At 48.8% G+C, this 15,721-nt stretch overlaps 3 protein-coding genes and 1 long non-coding RNA gene across 12 annotated transcripts in view; 1 reads left to right on the top strand and 3 right to left on the bottom strand.

Annotated features, from left to right (window-relative positions):
- LOC311422433 (beta-galactosidase-1-like protein 2) overlaps nt 1-2,377 on the bottom strand; it is a 28,859-nt gene extending 26,482 nt beyond the window's left edge. Inside the window, exon 1 of one of the 3 annotated variants that reach the window (XM_084495486.1) lies at nt 2,258-2,377. In XM_084495486.1, the coding sequence (XP_084351612.1) occupies nt 2,258-2,340 (83 nt within the window). In that variant the 5' untranslated portion in view covers nt 2,341-2,377. Of the gene's footprint in view, nt 1-1,459; nt 1,804-2,257 lie in introns of those variants that run through there. The other 2 variants (XM_084495484.1, XM_084495485.1) reach the window with 2 other exon arrangements.
- A 1,326-nt stretch (nt 2,378-3,703) lies between these two features.
- Nucleotides 3,704-10,543, bottom strand: ACAD8 (acyl-CoA dehydrogenase family member 8). Its single transcript, XM_084495466.1, has 11 exons — nt 10,299-10,543; nt 9,233-9,333; nt 8,764-8,933; nt 7,849-7,958; nt 7,524-7,600; nt 7,119-7,256; nt 6,798-6,933; nt 6,599-6,696; nt 6,245-6,397; nt 5,185-5,287; nt 3,704-4,352 (listed from the first exon to the last, which is right to left on the bottom strand). The coding sequence occupies exons 1-11, from the start codon at nt 10,387-10,389 to the stop codon at nt 4,300-4,302; spliced, it is 1,230 nt and encodes a 409-aa protein (XP_084351592.1). The 5' UTR covers nt 10,390-10,543; the 3' UTR covers nt 3,704-4,299.
- On the top strand, nt 5,103-15,670 carry THYN1 (thymocyte nuclear protein 1). 7 transcript variants are annotated; one of them, XM_084495483.1, is made up of 9 exons: nt 5,103-5,345; nt 7,893-7,988; nt 11,225-11,308; nt 12,267-12,496; nt 12,968-13,036; nt 13,737-13,829; nt 14,504-14,599; nt 15,185-15,335; nt 15,450-15,670. In XM_084495483.1, the coding sequence occupies exons 3-9, from the start codon at nt 11,266-11,268 to the stop codon at nt 15,494-15,496; spliced, it is 729 nt and encodes a 242-aa protein (XP_084351609.1). In that variant the 5' UTR covers nt 5,103-5,345; nt 7,893-7,988; nt 11,225-11,265; the 3' UTR covers nt 15,497-15,670. The 7 variants fall into 7 exon arrangements, with proteins under 7 accessions (XP_084351609.1, XP_084351605.1, XP_084351607.1 ...); XM_084495479.1 differs by lacking the exon at nt 5,103-5,345 and adding an exon at nt 7,587-7,694; XM_084495481.1 differs by lacking the exons at nt 5,103-5,345; nt 7,893-7,988 and adding an exon at nt 7,588-7,694.
- LOC311422432 lies at nt 12,651-13,774 on the bottom strand. The gene is made up of 2 exons (XR_014685352.1): nt 13,641-13,774; nt 12,651-12,825 (listed from the first exon to the last, which is right to left on the bottom strand). It is a non-coding gene; the product is annotated as an uncharacterized lncRNA (long non-coding RNA).
- Nucleotides 15,671-15,721: the final 51 nt, after the last annotated feature.

The raw sequence follows: 15,721 nt of genomic DNA, 5'->3' as shown, positions 1-15,721 counted from the left end.
GCTTGTGGTGAGCCCCAGGCAGAAAGCTCAGAGGGGTCAGGAGAGGCCAAGCTCCAATTACAAAAGTTTAGGTTGGAAATAAATAAGTTTCAAAGCCGCTTCTGAGCCAGGTAAAGCCCGAAGTTATACCTGCACACAGCACTGATGCTAACTGGGCCACCGGTGGCAGAGGGAGCGCAGCACTCGGGAAGCATATGTGGCCAGATAAAAATAAACAAATCACTTAAGCTCATCTTCTTAATCCCAGGCAGCACTTAGTTGGCAAGTTTTAAACAAGTTCCCAACCTCAAACCTCCCTGGCTCCAGTGCCTTCTCTCACCAAAGAGAACGGGTAGGAAGCCTCCAAGTCCCTGAGATTTTCTACAGATTATCCTGGATACCCTGAAATCCGCATCTCTCGCTACAATCTGTTCAAGTTGCTTCTCCAGAAAAAACTTCCTTGACTCAGCAGAGTTTCATCCTGTTACCATGAGCTGGATTTCCATCGCTGAGAGCCCCACAGGGCCCTGTACCAGCTCTTGAGAGCAATGCATAGCTCCCAGTAGATTTCTCCTCACTTCTGTAACGACAGAACATTTCAAAGAATCTTTTTTTTTTTGTCCTTTTCCTAAAGCTTGCTGGCCTACTTTATCCCTCTGTAGCCATTGATTCAAGAAAGTCTTTTTTTTTTTTTTTTTTTTCAAATTAATCTCCAACATGCCTTTGTCCCAAAAAGCAACTCAGTTATGATTTGTGAAGGAGACCTCAGTGGGGAAGCACCACATCTGCACATGCTGTAACTAATTCTCCTTCACTGTCACTGAACTTGGACGGGTTCTCATTGCCACCACCTCTGGACAGCAATACCTCCAACCAACCATCTCATGGAGGTCACGGAAAGGAATTCTTGGGTATTTTGTGAAGCATGAAGCAGCCTGGGACTTAAACTCTGAAGCCAGGACCGCAGCACCAGCGAGACTGCACTGCAGAAATACTTAGCTATAGGTGACCGAGTCTGCCAGAGCAGAATCTTTGAAATTGGGTTGGACAAGATGTAATCCTTAGCAGTTGGTCTTTATAAAATGTAAGTTGAAGCAGGAAACACTCCAAGAGGAATAAGAAAGCCATCAGCTGACTGCTAAGCCAGACAGCTACACTACAGCACTCATGCCTGTGAAACAAAAGCCTAGCTGAGCTCTCTCTGCATCAGAGATGAGATTTAGCTTTGGTATTGGTCTGCCATGTACCAAGAACAGTTGGGAGAAAAAGCTAACGGAAAAGAAAGTCAAAATGGGGTGGTGGTAGGGAACATCAAAGCTATTAGCTTTCCTTGGCAAGACTAAAGGATGTGCTTCAGAGGACAGAGGACTTTGCAGTTAATCTATAAACCCTACTTAGAGCTGCCTCTGAGGAATTGGCTGTTTATTTTGGGCATCCTTTGCCTTCAGAAAAGTGAAAGCTTTAAGTTGCCCTCACTCACTGCTCGCTGCCTTGTGGCAAGAGAGGTCCCGACTCCATTCGACACGGCTCAGACCCGTGCTCCTCACCGCACGGCTCATTCTCAGGCGACCTGAGCCAAAGGAAAAAAACACTGGGCGCCGATGAACAGGGCGTTGAGCAGATCCACTCTTGGAGAAGGCTTCTGTGCTTTCACCATGCATCGGTTTTCGATAATCCTCTGCTAAGAACACCCGTGGCACAAATCCAAGCCCGGCCACAGCAGAATTTCGCCCCTAATCAAGCAAAGACTTCTCAGGGGTCTTCTGTAGTGTTGAAAAACGGGTAACTGGTGCACGTACGGCCTCGTTAGGATACACATAAGGTGCAGACAGGATCTGGGTGCTGGTAAACCCAGCCTTGCTGTCACCCCCAGCGCTGTGCTGTCACCCAGCAGCTCCCTGGGCGTCGCGGTGCCTCAGGCAGGAGGACTGTGGCCAGCAGCAGGTCCTGAAGCGCTCCACCAGCATCTCCTTGCTCCGGAGGGGGCAGAAAAAGGCAGGAGGGGGCAGAAGGGCAGGAGCTGTGGCGATGCTGAGGGGACCCCGAGCGCCAGGCCGGGAAGGGGCTGAGGGGAGGGCGCTGTGAGGGGGCGGGCGCCCAGCTGAGGGCCAGCAGCACCCAAGGGTGCCGGGTGGGCGCCCCTCAGGCGCTGCCCCCCCCAAAAACCACCCCACAGCACCCACCCGCGGACCCCAGCACCCCCTCACAGCCCCCCTCCTGATACAACCCGTCCTCCCCCAGCCCCCCCGAACCCAAAAACCCATCCGCGGGCTCCCACCTGCGGGCCAGCAGCCAGAGCACGCCCAGCAGCACCGCGGCGCCCCCGAAGCGGCGCTGCCGCCGCCCGCCACACGGCCACATGGCGGCCGCCCGCAGCCACGGCCACGGCGCCGCCGCCGCCGCCACCGAGCCCCCCCCCTCCCCCCCCGCCCGCAGAGCGGCTTTGGGCCGCTCCGCCCGCCCTCGGTCTCGTCCCGCCCCTCAGCCCCGCAGCGGGTTCTGCCATTGGGCGCCGCCAGCATGGGAGGGGAGGGGGAGGAGTTGGGGGACGGTGCCAATCGTGGTGTGGGGGGGGTGGAAGGGGTTGGGATGTGCTGGGTGGTGAGGGGGGGGAACGGGGTTGGGGAGAGGGGGGAAAGTGGGGGGGAAAGGGAAAGAAATAAAGTGGGGGGAACAGGGAAATAAATAAAGGGTGAGGGAAGGAAAAAGGAAAATGATATGTGAGGGAAAAAAGGAAATCAAAATGTGAGGAAAAAAAGGGAAACAAAATAAACTGTGAGAAAAAAGAAACTGTGAGGAAAAAATAAAATAAACTGAGAAAAAAGGAAAATAAAATAAAATGTGAGGAAAAAGGGAAAACAAAATAAAATGTGAGAAAAAAAAATGTGAGAAAAAATAAACTGAGGAGAAAAACAAAATGAGAAAAAAAAGGAAAATAAAATGTTAGGACAAAAAGGAAAACAAAATAAAATGTGAGAAAAGAAAAATAAAATGTGAGAAAAAACATAAACTGTGAGGAAAAAATAAACTGAGGAAAAAAAGGGAAATAAAATAAAATGTGAGAAAAAAAAAAAGGAAAAAAATAAACTGCGAGGAAAAAAATAAAATTGAAAAAAAAAAGAGGAAAATTAAAATAAAATATGAGGAAAAAAGGAAATCAAAATGTGAGAAAAAAAAAAAGGAAAACAAAATAAACTGTGAGAAAAAATAAACTGTGAGGAAAAAATAAAATAAACTGAGAAAAAAGGAAAATAAAATGTGAGGAAAAGGGGAAAACAAAATAAAATGTGAGGAAAAAATAAAATGTGAGAAAAAATAATCTGAGGAGAAAAATAAAATAAACTGAGAAAAAAAAGGAAAATAATGTTAGGAAAAAAAGGAAAACAAAATAAAATGTGAGGAAAAAGAAAGGAAAACAAAATAAAATGTGAGAAAAAAAGGAAAAATGCGAGAAAAAAAGGAAAACGAAATAAAATGTGAGAAAAAAAAATAAACTGAGAAGAAAAATGAAAATAAAATGTGAGGAAAAAGAGGAAAACAAAATCAAGTGTGAGGAATAAAAGGAAAATAAAATGTGAGGAAAAAAGGAAAATAAGCACTGTGAGAAATAAGAAGGAAAACAAAATAAACTACATAAGGAAAAAAAAGGAAAGTAAAGTATGAGGAAAAACGAAACTAAAATAAACACTGTGAGGGAAAAAAAAAAAAAGGCAAACCAGCAGCAGGGTTTACCAGTGTTTTACTCCCAGAGACGCCGCAGGGAGCTGCTCAGAGCTGCTCCGAGCACAAGGTTCCCCCGGGACCCCGCTCCCCACTGCTGTAGTACCTCGGGAGAGGGGTGTTGGGGGAAGAGGAGTGCCTCTAAATAAACACGGGGCTCGATTAACAAGCTCCTCAATTAATCGGTGATCCCTTCCTGCAGTGGTTTGAGGTGCGGTGCTTGCAGCGAACTTGTCCAGGAGGACGGGTTCCCAAGCAGAGCAATGGGCTCCTTCAAACTAAAGATTTCGCTGGTCCTGTTTCTGTCCCGGCTCAGCAGGTGGTGCTTCTCTTCCAAAACTCAGGATTTGCAGCCAGAGGCTCGTGCTCAGAGCCACGATTTGTGTCCCCAAGCTGCACAACGCCAGCCTGGTGGCAGCAGCCCACGGGCACAGGGTGCTGTGGCAGCCTGCAGGCAGTGTCCTGCTGTGGTGCCCTCCGTACGAGGCAGACAGACAGACTGCCGGCACCCTCTCTGCTCCCAGGGAGAGAGCAGGGGAGGGAAACAGACCCTGCTGGCACGGACGGAGGACACGAAGGCTGGAGGTTAGCTCCTCGGCTTCACGCCTGTAACAGATTCCTGGCCACAATCATCCGCATCACCTCATTGGTACCTGCAGCAAAAGACAGGTTAGAGACAGTCTGGTTCTGCCCCCAGTGAGGACAAATAAAATCCTCCCCTGATGCTCTGTCTACAGCACAGAAAAGCTCTTTCCAGGTCGAGCAATTGAGGTGGGTTTTGGAGGTGTTGGGCCAAAATCTGGTGAGTGCCAGCACAGTGCTCAGGGCAGGGTTCAGAGGGATAGCTGCTGGTGCTTCTTTTATCTGGGCACTGGGAGGATGAGGGCACCAGGCACTGAGCAGAGCCAGAGCTACGTCAGCAGCTCGGTTCTCCACTTTACTACGTTTTCCATACACAATATACAGAAAGACTGTAGGGCTATTTAGTACAGGAAAGATTGTGTCCCTGCAAGGTACCATGAGGTGAAGGGATTTCCAAGGAGAGAAAACAAAATGGTTAGGAGGCTAAATTGAGATTAGGAAAGGCAACTGCACACACAGTTGTGCCCAGACACTGCCAGAGACCTCATGTCAAAGATTGGAAGGCAAACAGGAATCCAGGGAAAGGAATGGCTGGGGACCGTCAGCAGGTGTCTGGAGGAGTAATCGGTTAAAACTGGACAGAGGCACTGCTAACAATGACAGCCAGAGATCTCCCCCTGCTGTAAGCCTCTTAAACTACACAGTGACTTCTCCAGATGGTTGGAGAACACACCATGAGCTCTTGGCCAGGGGATTCACACGCATGACATGCAGGAACACTTCATGCTCAGAACAAAAGTGGACTCTGAAACCCTAGAGTCAGTCATGTGGGAGGCAGGGGCCCCAGGAGAGCCCGTCCTCTCCTGGTACACGGCCAAGGCACTGCAAGTGAGAGCGTTTTACCTTCCAGTATCTGGTGGACTCTGATGTCCCGCACAAACTGCTGCACAGCATAATCCTTCAGGTAGCCGTAGCCTCCGTGCATCTGCAGAGCCTGGTTGCAGATCTAAGAAGACAGCATTGAGACTCACGTGGTGTTGAGGACAAGTCAGCACAGAAGCTCGGTAAGAACCCAGGAAGCTGGGCTCATTTCTATTTTTCCTGATCACCTAACCTCATCTCTTCACAGTCTGGTGTGATAGCAAGGAGCTTTCAGTCCCCATCAGTGCTGCCCGCAGTGCTATTGTGTTCCTTAAGTGCTGTTGGACATTAACGGTGCATTTATATCATTAATAGCAACACTGTAAGTGTGTAAATAACCAGGAAATGCTTTACTTAACAAAGGCATTTTTTTGCTGCATTTCCATGGTGCTACAAGTACAAAGAACAAAACAACAGATCTCCATCTAGTGGCCAGTCAACTGAGGAATCCGTTCAGTTCTTTGATTTCTACTGAAACATGAATCCATCTATCATTATCTATCAGCTTGGGACAGAAAACATAATAAGTATGTGGAAAAAATGCAGAGTGCTGAGAAAATATGATAGCTTCTAAATGACGCTGATCTAGGAAGTGTCAGAGTGCAGATTTCACTTTCCTTCCTTTTTGTTCCTTCTTGCTTTCTCTTTTCAGGCACATTTTGTGATAATCTTTTATTTCTCAGTGGTCCAGGGAAGATCACTTGTTGCCTACAAGTGATAAGCATGTTAATATGCATTATTACCACCTGAAAATAAAAATGCTCTACTCCCTGTCCTGTCTCCCTGCTTGGTCCCCTAGAAAGTAATACAGAAAGCACTAGGAGCCAGGGGTCCTGAACTCTGGAGGCACTAGTACTGCTGCCTCTGCAGGGTGCAGAATTCTGTCCCATAAAATACCCTGGTCCTAAAAAGAGGCTTCTGGCTCACTGAACGTTCTTGGGGCTGGGGCTTGATAGTGTTAAACTTCTTTCTGACATTCTGAGCACCAAGGGCGGTCTCCAAGCTTCCAGTTATGATGCCAGCTGAGGTTTGAGCAACCTACCGCAAAGCATTCATCAGTAGCGAAGAGCTTGGCCATGGAGCACAGCACAGCTGCATCCTCACGTCCCTCCTGCAGTGCCCGCGCGGCGTTGCGTACCATCAGCCGTGCTGCCACCAGGCGCGTCGCCATCTCCGCCAGCCTGAACTGCAGGTACTGCCAGCAGACAGCACGGGAGGAAAAAAAAATAGGTCATTGTCTTCAGAGGGGGCTGTGCCCTGAACCACATCCCCGCGACCTGCAGACAGCGCTCAGGCCTGACACACTTTGTTACTCCGGAAAAGCACAATCCTGACTTGAAGTTCTGATCTCAGACAAAGCATAGCTCAGGGAGTGCAGAGCTGGTGGAGAAGTTACCTGATTGTTTGCAAGGGGTTCCCCAAACTGCTTGCGGACAGTGAGATGTTCATGAGCCAGGAGAACAGAAGCATGAGCAGCTCCTAACGAGCAAGAAGCTGGTGGGAGAAGCCAAGAATACAGAGTGAGTGTGAAGCTAGTGCAGGGAGTGACAATACGACCCTGCCCTTCTCCCTTGGCTCTCTGCTGTCTTTCTTACCAATGTTTATCCTGCCTCCATTCAGCCCCTTCATGGCAATGCTGAAGCCCTGACCTTCAGCTCCCAGACGGTTTTCAACAGGAACGACGCAGTCCTCAAAGATCACAGCCCGAGTTGGCTGGGAATTCCAGCCCACCTGGGAAGAAACAGAGCACTGAGGAGCTGCACACATTGTGCAACTTCACCAAAATTAGATGTGGCTTGGAAAAGAATATGCCAGGCTGGTAAGCTGCTCCCATCCAAAAAGAGATGCCTCGTGCTCTGCAGACAAACTCATCTCTGTCCTGCATTCCCCCCAGGGAAGCAGAGGAAGTGTCTCACCTTCTTCTCCTTCTTGCCAAAGCTGAGACCCGGGGTCCCCTTCTCCAGCACCAAGCAGGAGATGCCCTTGGGGCCTGGGCCTCCGGTGCGACACATCACCACGTAGACATCGGTGTCACCTCCACCACTGATGAACGCCTGCAGAAGGGCACAAGAGGAAAGGGGTGGCTATTGAATGCTAGCCCCAAGCCTGCAGCAGCAGTGGGGTACAGAGACGGAGGGGCAAAGAGCCCACTGCCAGGAGGTGATTAGTGCCCCAGCTGTACTGAGCCCTGGTGAATGCCCTGCAGAGCTCGGGGAATAGACAGAGTTGAGCAGACAGTAGGAAATGGAAAGGATGGTGAGACCCAGGACCCCCTGTGCATGCAGTGCCGTGCAGCAGCGTTAAGAGGAGCAGAGAGGTACCTTGGAGCCATTCAGGATGTAGGTGTCCCCTTTCCTCTTGGCAGAGGTCAGCAGCGAGGCCGCATCACTTCCACTTCCTGCTCGGGAGGTAAGGGAGCAGGCAATGTAGCAAGAGACCTTTGCAGCTGGAGCCTGCATGCTCTCCTGGGAATCACACCCCAAACTACTCAGGTTTGTATTCACCAACCCCTTCTGATCTTGTGGTGATTGCACAGGAGAACGTGGAAACAAACATCTCGCCTCCAGCTCTGCGCCATGTTCAGGTCTGATAAAACCACGTTAGGAGCGAAGGAACGGTGAAGGTATTTTGGTTGGGGATGCTCACCTGGCTCTGTCAGGCAGTAAGAAGCAAATTTTTCCATGCTACAGAGTGAAGGGCAGAACTTGTGCCTCTGTTCCTCATTGCCAAAGGAGTCAATCATCCAAGCGCACATGCTGGAGCGGGAGAGAAGGAGCAGCAGTACGGTAAGTGTGTGTGAGCACGGCCCTGGAAGGAGGGTGGGTGATATAAGAACATCCCTAACTCAACAGAAGAACAAAGCTCCACCTGGCCCCACAAAACCAGAGGCTTGAAAGCTTATTGCTCCACCTCTGCTGCAGTTAATCTGAAGCAGCCCGGGAGGCAGCCCTCCTTCCAGCTCCCCCCACGCACGCTGAAAGGGAACAAAATGACACGCTGCAGAGGCTGGGAGGAAGGAGATCGCCCTCCTTTCACCACAGGCTTGCTGCCTTGTGGAACAGCACGTTCCTACTTAACAGGCTCAGCGTTCCCCTCAGCACCAAGCTGTGCTGTCTCGTCGTAAAACCACCCGTGGAACAGGGAGGCAACATCGCTCCATCTTGGTGTACAAAGTGAGCCCGTCCCTGAACGTGCCTGCAGAAGCTGGATAAGGCCCGAGCATCAGCCCGTGCCTCTGGGCACTCTCACAGCACAACCGAGGCAAAAAAGCTTTTTCCAGGCAGGTTGCTATCTATAGACAGCTTAAGTGGGGAACAAAATCCAGAACTTAATCCCATCTTGCGTGACACAAAGCTATAATTACTTCTTGGTGGCATCTCGGGTTTTGTAGCCTGTTTGTTTACTGCCGTCAAGGGATCCTCGCGGTGACGTGTCTGCTCGGTCTGCCAGCTATAAATAAGCAGCACGAGGAAAGCTGTCTCACGCTGGATTTAGAGCCCACAGAACAACTGCATTTTTCAGGCAGGCAGCCACCGTCCACCACTCTACAGACACACTCACTTGTGGATGCTCATGTAAGCAGTGGTGCTGGTACAGCCCGTTGATAAAGCTTCGAAGATTACGGAGGTATCAAGTCGTGACAATCCCGAGCCACCCACGTCTGGTCTCACGTAGATGCCACCAAATCCTAGCTTGGCTGCCTTCCGCATCGTTTCCACGGGAAATATTTCCTATTGGGACAGGCAGAGGCATCACAAGTGGATATCCCTGATCAGTTACCTAGACAGATATATGCCATCTTCAGGAGTAAATCACTTTTCAGAAGATTGATTAACCTGGCTAGGAAGGCTTCAAGGAAATTCTCATGGCTTCCCACCCCAGCTACAGCAGCATCTTGAACCAAAAATCCCCATAAATGTCATTACAGCACCGAGGAGCTATTGCAGGAACCCCTCCGGTGAGACCCAAGGGCAATAATGTGCTAAGGGAGGAGAAAGTGGGCAGTGCAGCCCATCTGAGGCTGTCATACCTTTTCATCCCACTCAGCCATGTGAGGAGCCATCTCCTTGGTAGCAAAATCAAGGGCAACTTTTTGGAACTCCTTCTGCTCCTCAGTCAGACCAGCAGATGCTAGAAACCCAGGAAAAGATCCAACAGGTGTCTGGTACAGGGACAGCAAGTGCTACCACCACTTGTGTACCCCAAACAATTAAAAGTGGCCCTTAACTAACATAAACAGTTCATGGGCTGTGCTACAGAGACAAATTCTCCATTCTGTGGAGCCTTTGGATCTGCGCTGGGTGAGGGCAGTGGGTTTTGGGAGGGGGCATTCCTAGAACAAAACAAACCCAAGACCCGGATGTCTTCGGTGACTCAGTGCTAGTTCTGAGACTGGGGCAGGGCAGCAGAAATACGAGGAAACAGCCCTGAGACTTCAAAGAAGTGATGCTAGAAAGCAAGCAAAAATTAAGGAAACCCTCTGGACACAGCATCTGCTGATGTATCAGCGTCCTGCCTTGCTTGCACAGAGATCCAAAGTTGCTTTTTTAGCTCCTCCTACGAATTTTAGGAACCCCTAAGTGATGCTGCTGTTTCTATCCTAAATATATGTTTAAATGTCGAAGTGATTCCTCTGGGAGGCACTCTGGGATCCTCACGGGGGAGTCAGACTTGGTCCCAGCTGTGCCTTGGGTTAGTGCTTTGGGACTGGGGCAGACCCCACTCACAGGGCATGGCGACTGAGCAGCAGGTCCCTCAGCCCTAGCCTTCCCTGCAAGCCTCCCGCAGTGCTTTGCTGGCTCTTTTGGAGATATTCTTTACCTCCCTCCGAAAATCATCTGGAGGAGGCTTCCATGGGAGCGAGCACGGCCTCCCCTTGCCAGTTCCCCCCCAGCTTTGTCCCCGGCAGCCTCCCTCCTTGGGGTCCCCCTGGCCTCTCCCTCTTTACCTCCCCTGTCCCCTACCCCAGCCTCCCTCCCTCCCTCTCCCTTCCTTTCTCCCTCTCTTGGGGTCCCCCCGGCCCCACCGCCCGCGGCCACACGGGGAGGAGGCCGAAGGCCGCCCTGTTCCCCCCAGCCTCCGCCGAGGAGCCTCACGGTCGATGCAGGAGGCGATCCCCCGGTGGTGGCGGTGGCGGCTCAGCAGCAGGTGGGCCCCGAGGCGGGGGGAAGCCGCTCGCCACGCCATGGCAGCCCCTGCTCAGCACCCTTGGGAGCCGCAGAGCGGGCTGGGAGCTGTAGTCCGGCCAACGGAGCCTCCCGGCTCGCACATTGGCTGCGGGAAGGAGGCGAGCCTCCGAGGCGATGCCTTTCTTATTTATTTTTTTATTTTTTTTTGCATAACGGTCACTGACTTCCGACTGCCGTCGGGCGGGGGACGGCGTGTTTCCTCCCCCCCAGAGCTGAAGCTAGGGAGAGGCGAGAGCATCCTCTGCCCCGCTGCGAGGCGAAGGGGCTGCCGCCGAGCTGGTGAGGGGGAGCCCGGAGCCGGGAGGGCTGGGAGAAGCTTGGCACGGCAGGAGGAAAAGTTGCTGCCGCCCGCTGCAGGCCAGCTCAGAGCCAAGGAACTTCTGACAGGAGGCGGCAGGGGCGAGAGCTGTGGCTGCGTTTCTCCACGGGCCTCCTGCACGCAGGCTGCCTTGGGGAGAGGCTGGATGGAGCCTGGGGGAGCTTTTCTCGGAGCACAGCTCCTTTTACAGGGCTGGAGGCGGCCCTGCTGAGGCCAGGCGCCTTCGGGACTTTCCTCCAGCAGCTGCCCCGCTGTGAGGAACAGCAGCCCTCCTGCTAACGTCCATCAGGGCGCTGCTATGGCCGGCCTGCCTGCCTCCAACACACCAAGGGTGTGGTCCTCAACCAGTGCCAGGATTTGCAGTGATACAGGAAATGGCTGAGCTCAAGAAAGGAGATGTATTTGCTCTCCACTCACTGTACAGCTTTTGCATTCTCTGCCTCTGCTCCCTCTGCTTTTTTTCAGCTTGCCTGAATAAGCATTAATTCCGTCTTCTTCTTCTCTCGTTCAGCAGGTGCTTCTTGGTGAAGAGGAGATAATTCAAAGAGACCAGAGATGCCTTGGCCGAGCAGAAAGAGAGACAAAGGAGCAGTAGCAGGTCTGTGCTGATGTCCTAACTAATTTAGTTTCTCTTCTGAGGATCTAGGCTACAGTGAAAGTAGACACAGTCATTTTAACCGTCTGTCTCTCAAAGCCACATGTCTTTGATACGGCATTTCCTCTGTAAAAACGGACTGAGCATCCATGTGTGACTGAGACAAGTCTGCTAGACATAAAATAGGGACAACAGTGTATTCTCAGCACAAGACAGTAAAGAAACGTGACTCATCCGTTTATTAAGAACTTTCAGATCCCATGTGTTAGAGGTGGTCAAAGTATATACCCAGTGTAGTGGCAGGAAGATGATGTGGTACCATTTGCAAAACAAAATCAAACCAAATAAATAAACAAAAAAACAAAACCCCACCTTGCACTTGAGGCATCACTATCTGATGTTTAATACATAAGATGAGAAAATTAGAGTGTTGACTTATCTGTGCCTCACATGCTGAATAGACTCCAGCAAATAACCACTTTCTTACCCTTTAATCACTTACATTTTTGCTGTTTGGGTTCTGGACACACAGGCTTATGGGCCCCACTCTGAGCTGGTAGCATAGCAAAGGTTTTATATAAAGCTTCTGTAGTACATGAAATAGCTTGCTTTGCTGTTGAATTTTCTTGTTATTCCTCAGACTCACCTAATTCAACTTTGTTGTCTGCAGTTGATTCCTCAGCAATTAATAAAAATTCAAATTACACTTTGTACTTAGGCTATGTTTGTGCATACCACAAAAAAAAATCCTTGTTTCAAATGCAAACTAGAAATACTCAGAAACCCTGTGAGTAATGCAACTGTCTTACATGTAAACACCTGGGGTACACCAAACTTTGGTTGCAGTCAAATACCAGTATGTAAATGCAGCTTGGGTGACTAAAATTATTTCAGCACCAGTCCTTATCAGAAACAAAATGCATCTTACCAGAATGGTCTTTTTTCTCTTGTTTCTTTTAAGATAAAAAGGAGCCTGATGCTAAAATAGCCAAGACTGAGGAGGAGACTGAGGATAAGGAGGAGGAAGAAAAGCCCACAAAACCTTCAGCTGGAGGTTCCAAGTCAGGATGGAAGAACTGGAAAAAGGCGAAAGAATCTGACTCTGGTGGGGAGGAAAGCAAGATAACGTATTGTCACTGGCTTCTGAAATCAGAGCCGGAGAGCAGGCTTGAGAAGGGAGTGGATGTGAAAGTAAGCACTGACATCTTTTCTGGTATTCTGATTTAGCAAAGTCAATGAAGTGTAGAAGCAGTTTCACTCCTAACCACAGCATTAGTGCCTTAGGATGAAACAATTCAGACTGTTCACAATGTCAGCACCATTGGGTCTTTACTTTTCAAAAAACTTCTCTTTCTGGAAATAGGAGGACATAAGTCTGTGCTCTTCAAGGGTGACAGTCTTGGGGTTTGATACTTGTAATACAGAAGAAATCAGGTTGCAGAATGCTTGGGTTTGGTAGCGGGGACAGCATCTATGTCAGGCTTTGCCTTTCCACTAGTGCAGTGCTCCTCCTTTAACACCTGTGGGAACCAAAAAGCTTTTGTGATGCCTGAAGTATAATTGAACTACTAGGAACAAACGTTTAGGCAAAATGTAGACAATAAGGCAACCAAGATCAGACTGTCTCCTGAACTTAACCTGTATTTTCACTCTGTTTTGCAGTTCAGTATTGAAGACTTAAAAGCTCAGCCCAATCAGACAACCTTTTGGGATGGAGTAAGAAACTACCAGGTAAGGAGCAGATGTCAAAGATGGAGTCCATGAAATATCACTGGAAAAAAAGTCATCTCTCCTCACAGATAACTTGTTCCCTTTTTGCTAGAAATGCTGATTTTTTTTATTTTTTTTTTATGTAGTCTGCCTGCTTTGACAGCTGTATTCTGTCAGGAGTCAAAACTGCTTAATTCCCTCTGTGTCAAAAGTAGATTCAGGCTGGGTAATATTCTCTCAAAGAAACCAGTTTTTCTTTCGCTCAGTCTCTAGCAAGTTCAACAGATGATCAGCTTTTATTTCCCCTGACACCTTTGAGCAAGTCAGTACTCAGCCAAACACTGTGCCTTGTCAGCGTACAGCTGTCTGTTCCAGGACTCCTGTGAAGGAAATCCACACACTCTTCCCCTGCCTAATACAATCTGCTCTGCTGCCCGTTTGCTGACAGCTACCTTAAGTTTCTGGCTATTCCCGAATGAGGGTGGCTGAGCTGTTACATTCCCTCATACTTTCTAATCAAGAGGATCTTACTCTTTAGCCTTGTTTGTACTTCATTTCACCGCAGTTTAAAACATCTGTACAACCCATGCAGGAAAGCTTATCCAAGTAGCACTGGAGCACATACCTCTGTCCTGGTGTTAGGTCTTGTTTCTCGCTGTTTATAATGAAAACCGGAGGGCTTCAGACACATCACTCAACATATCTGGTTTAAATCTGACAGGCAAGGAATTTCCTGAGAGCCATGAAACTTGGGCAACAGGCCTTCTTCTATCACAGTAACTGCAAAGAGCCTGGTATTGTTGCCATTGTCAAGGTGAGCGCCTCATTCTCCTTCTTTGTTTCAGCATTGGGGAAAGGTAATCAGTGGGTTATCAAACAGCTCATTAGTCCTGTTTCTTTTCCACATCCAGAGGGGTGAAAGAGAAAAATAATCAAAGCAGCAGATGAGCCTAGGGTATTTGGGCTCCATGTACTTTTCACAGCACAGCTGACTCAGCAAAGCACCTTTCCCAGAGAAATGGAACCAAACCACTGTTATCCTGCTGTCATTTCAGAGCAGTTCCACACAAGTAAAGTGTTGCTCCACACTCAGGGCATCTGATTAATATTTGACTCACTAAATTCTCCTGAGCTGAGCCTGCAAGGCAGTAGTATAAAACTTGTGTACAGAACCTTAAGAGGAGGACTTGCACAAATACTGTTCCCACATACCCAGTTTTCCCCTGTTCCATGTGCTCCTTCCACTTTGCTCTGAAAAGAAGTGTTGTTTCGACATCCATACTGTTCTGCAGTGCTTCCAGCCAAGGAATGTAAGGAAAGGAAATATATCCCACTGTTAGAATGGAAATCAGGGAAAGCAATGTTGATTCCAGTATTATTTCTACTCCGTCTAGTCACAGCTTCCTCAAGGGTATTTCATACCCTTTGCTGACAACAGTATTTAACTGGCCAGAACTTGTTTCACATTCTTCTCCTGTTCTGCTTCAGATTGTAAAGGAAGCATACCCGGATCACACACAGTTTGATCAGAAGGATCCTCACTATGATTCCTCCAGCAGAAAAGAGAACCCCAAATGGTCCATGGTAATGTAGTGAACTAAATACATTTGTTTCAAGCTCTGTGTGCAATCCCAGTGCCATTAGGAGTCTCTTATTATCCTACTGCATATCTTCTGAAGCTTCTGTTGAGGCCTCCCTCCCTCCCTCCCTCCCTCCCTTTTTCTCCCTCAAGAGAAAATCCAATACCGATTGCTTTCTCTACCTTTTCCCCTATCTCTTCCAAAAGGTTGACAAAGCATTTCTCCCTAAATTTTCAAATCCTACTTGCACGGAGGTCAGTTCTGCAACCATTGCAGAAATCTGGGTTAGGAAAGAAACATCTCTAAGCACCACTCTCAGTCTATAGCAAAGAAAGCTATGGTTTTCAAGCACACTTTAATTATAGGGCAGTGACTGCTGTAACCTGCATCTTCATTTTGTATTGTCTGTGACCACATGCATGGATGTTTCTAGTGCACGGTGCTAAGATTCATGTAAACAACTGGCCTGCCAGAAATACCTGAGTTATTTGCTTCCATTTAAAATCCTTATTCCCCCAAAGTTTTAATGTGACACCGGGATGCTCTATCCATCTCCAATCATGCTCCTTTGCTGCCCATCACCTCTCAGGTGGACGTCCAGTTTGTGCGGATGACAAAACGTTTCATCCCGCTTTCTGAAATCAAGAGTCACCACCTGGCACATAAAGCAGACGGAGGGCCCCTGAAGAACATGATGCTCTTCACAAGACAACGTCTTTCCATCCAACCACTGACAAAAGGTAAGAGCATTCTCCTTTTCTGGACTCGGTGCCATTCCTTCCGAGAGGCAGCCCTCACTAGAGAACTACGAAGTTCCACTTATGACCTTTTTTTTCCTTACCTTTTCAATGCAGAGGAATTTGATTTTGTCTTGAGCCTGGAAGAGGAAAAGCCACATTAAGAAAGTGCCAGCAGCACAGCTTCTACCCAGCCCGCTGATGCCTCCTAAACCAGCGTTTTTTCAAGTTTACTTGCTCAATCACAGCAACAAGTCTGCACATGATTTGAAGCTTTATGACCCTTATTCTGACACTGTTATTTTTGCTTATTTTTAAATAAAGCCTTTTAGAATCAATCACAGCTACTCATTTTTTATCAGTGGAGAAAGTCTACAATTTCTCTCTTG

This window comes from Aythya ferina (assembly GCF_964211825.1).
Source record: "Aythya ferina genome assembly, chromosome: 22".
In the NCBI taxonomy this organism is placed as follows: domain Eukaryota; kingdom Metazoa; phylum Chordata; class Aves; order Anseriformes; family Anatidae; genus Aythya; species Aythya ferina.
This window is presented reverse-complemented; position numbering and strand designations above follow the sequence as displayed.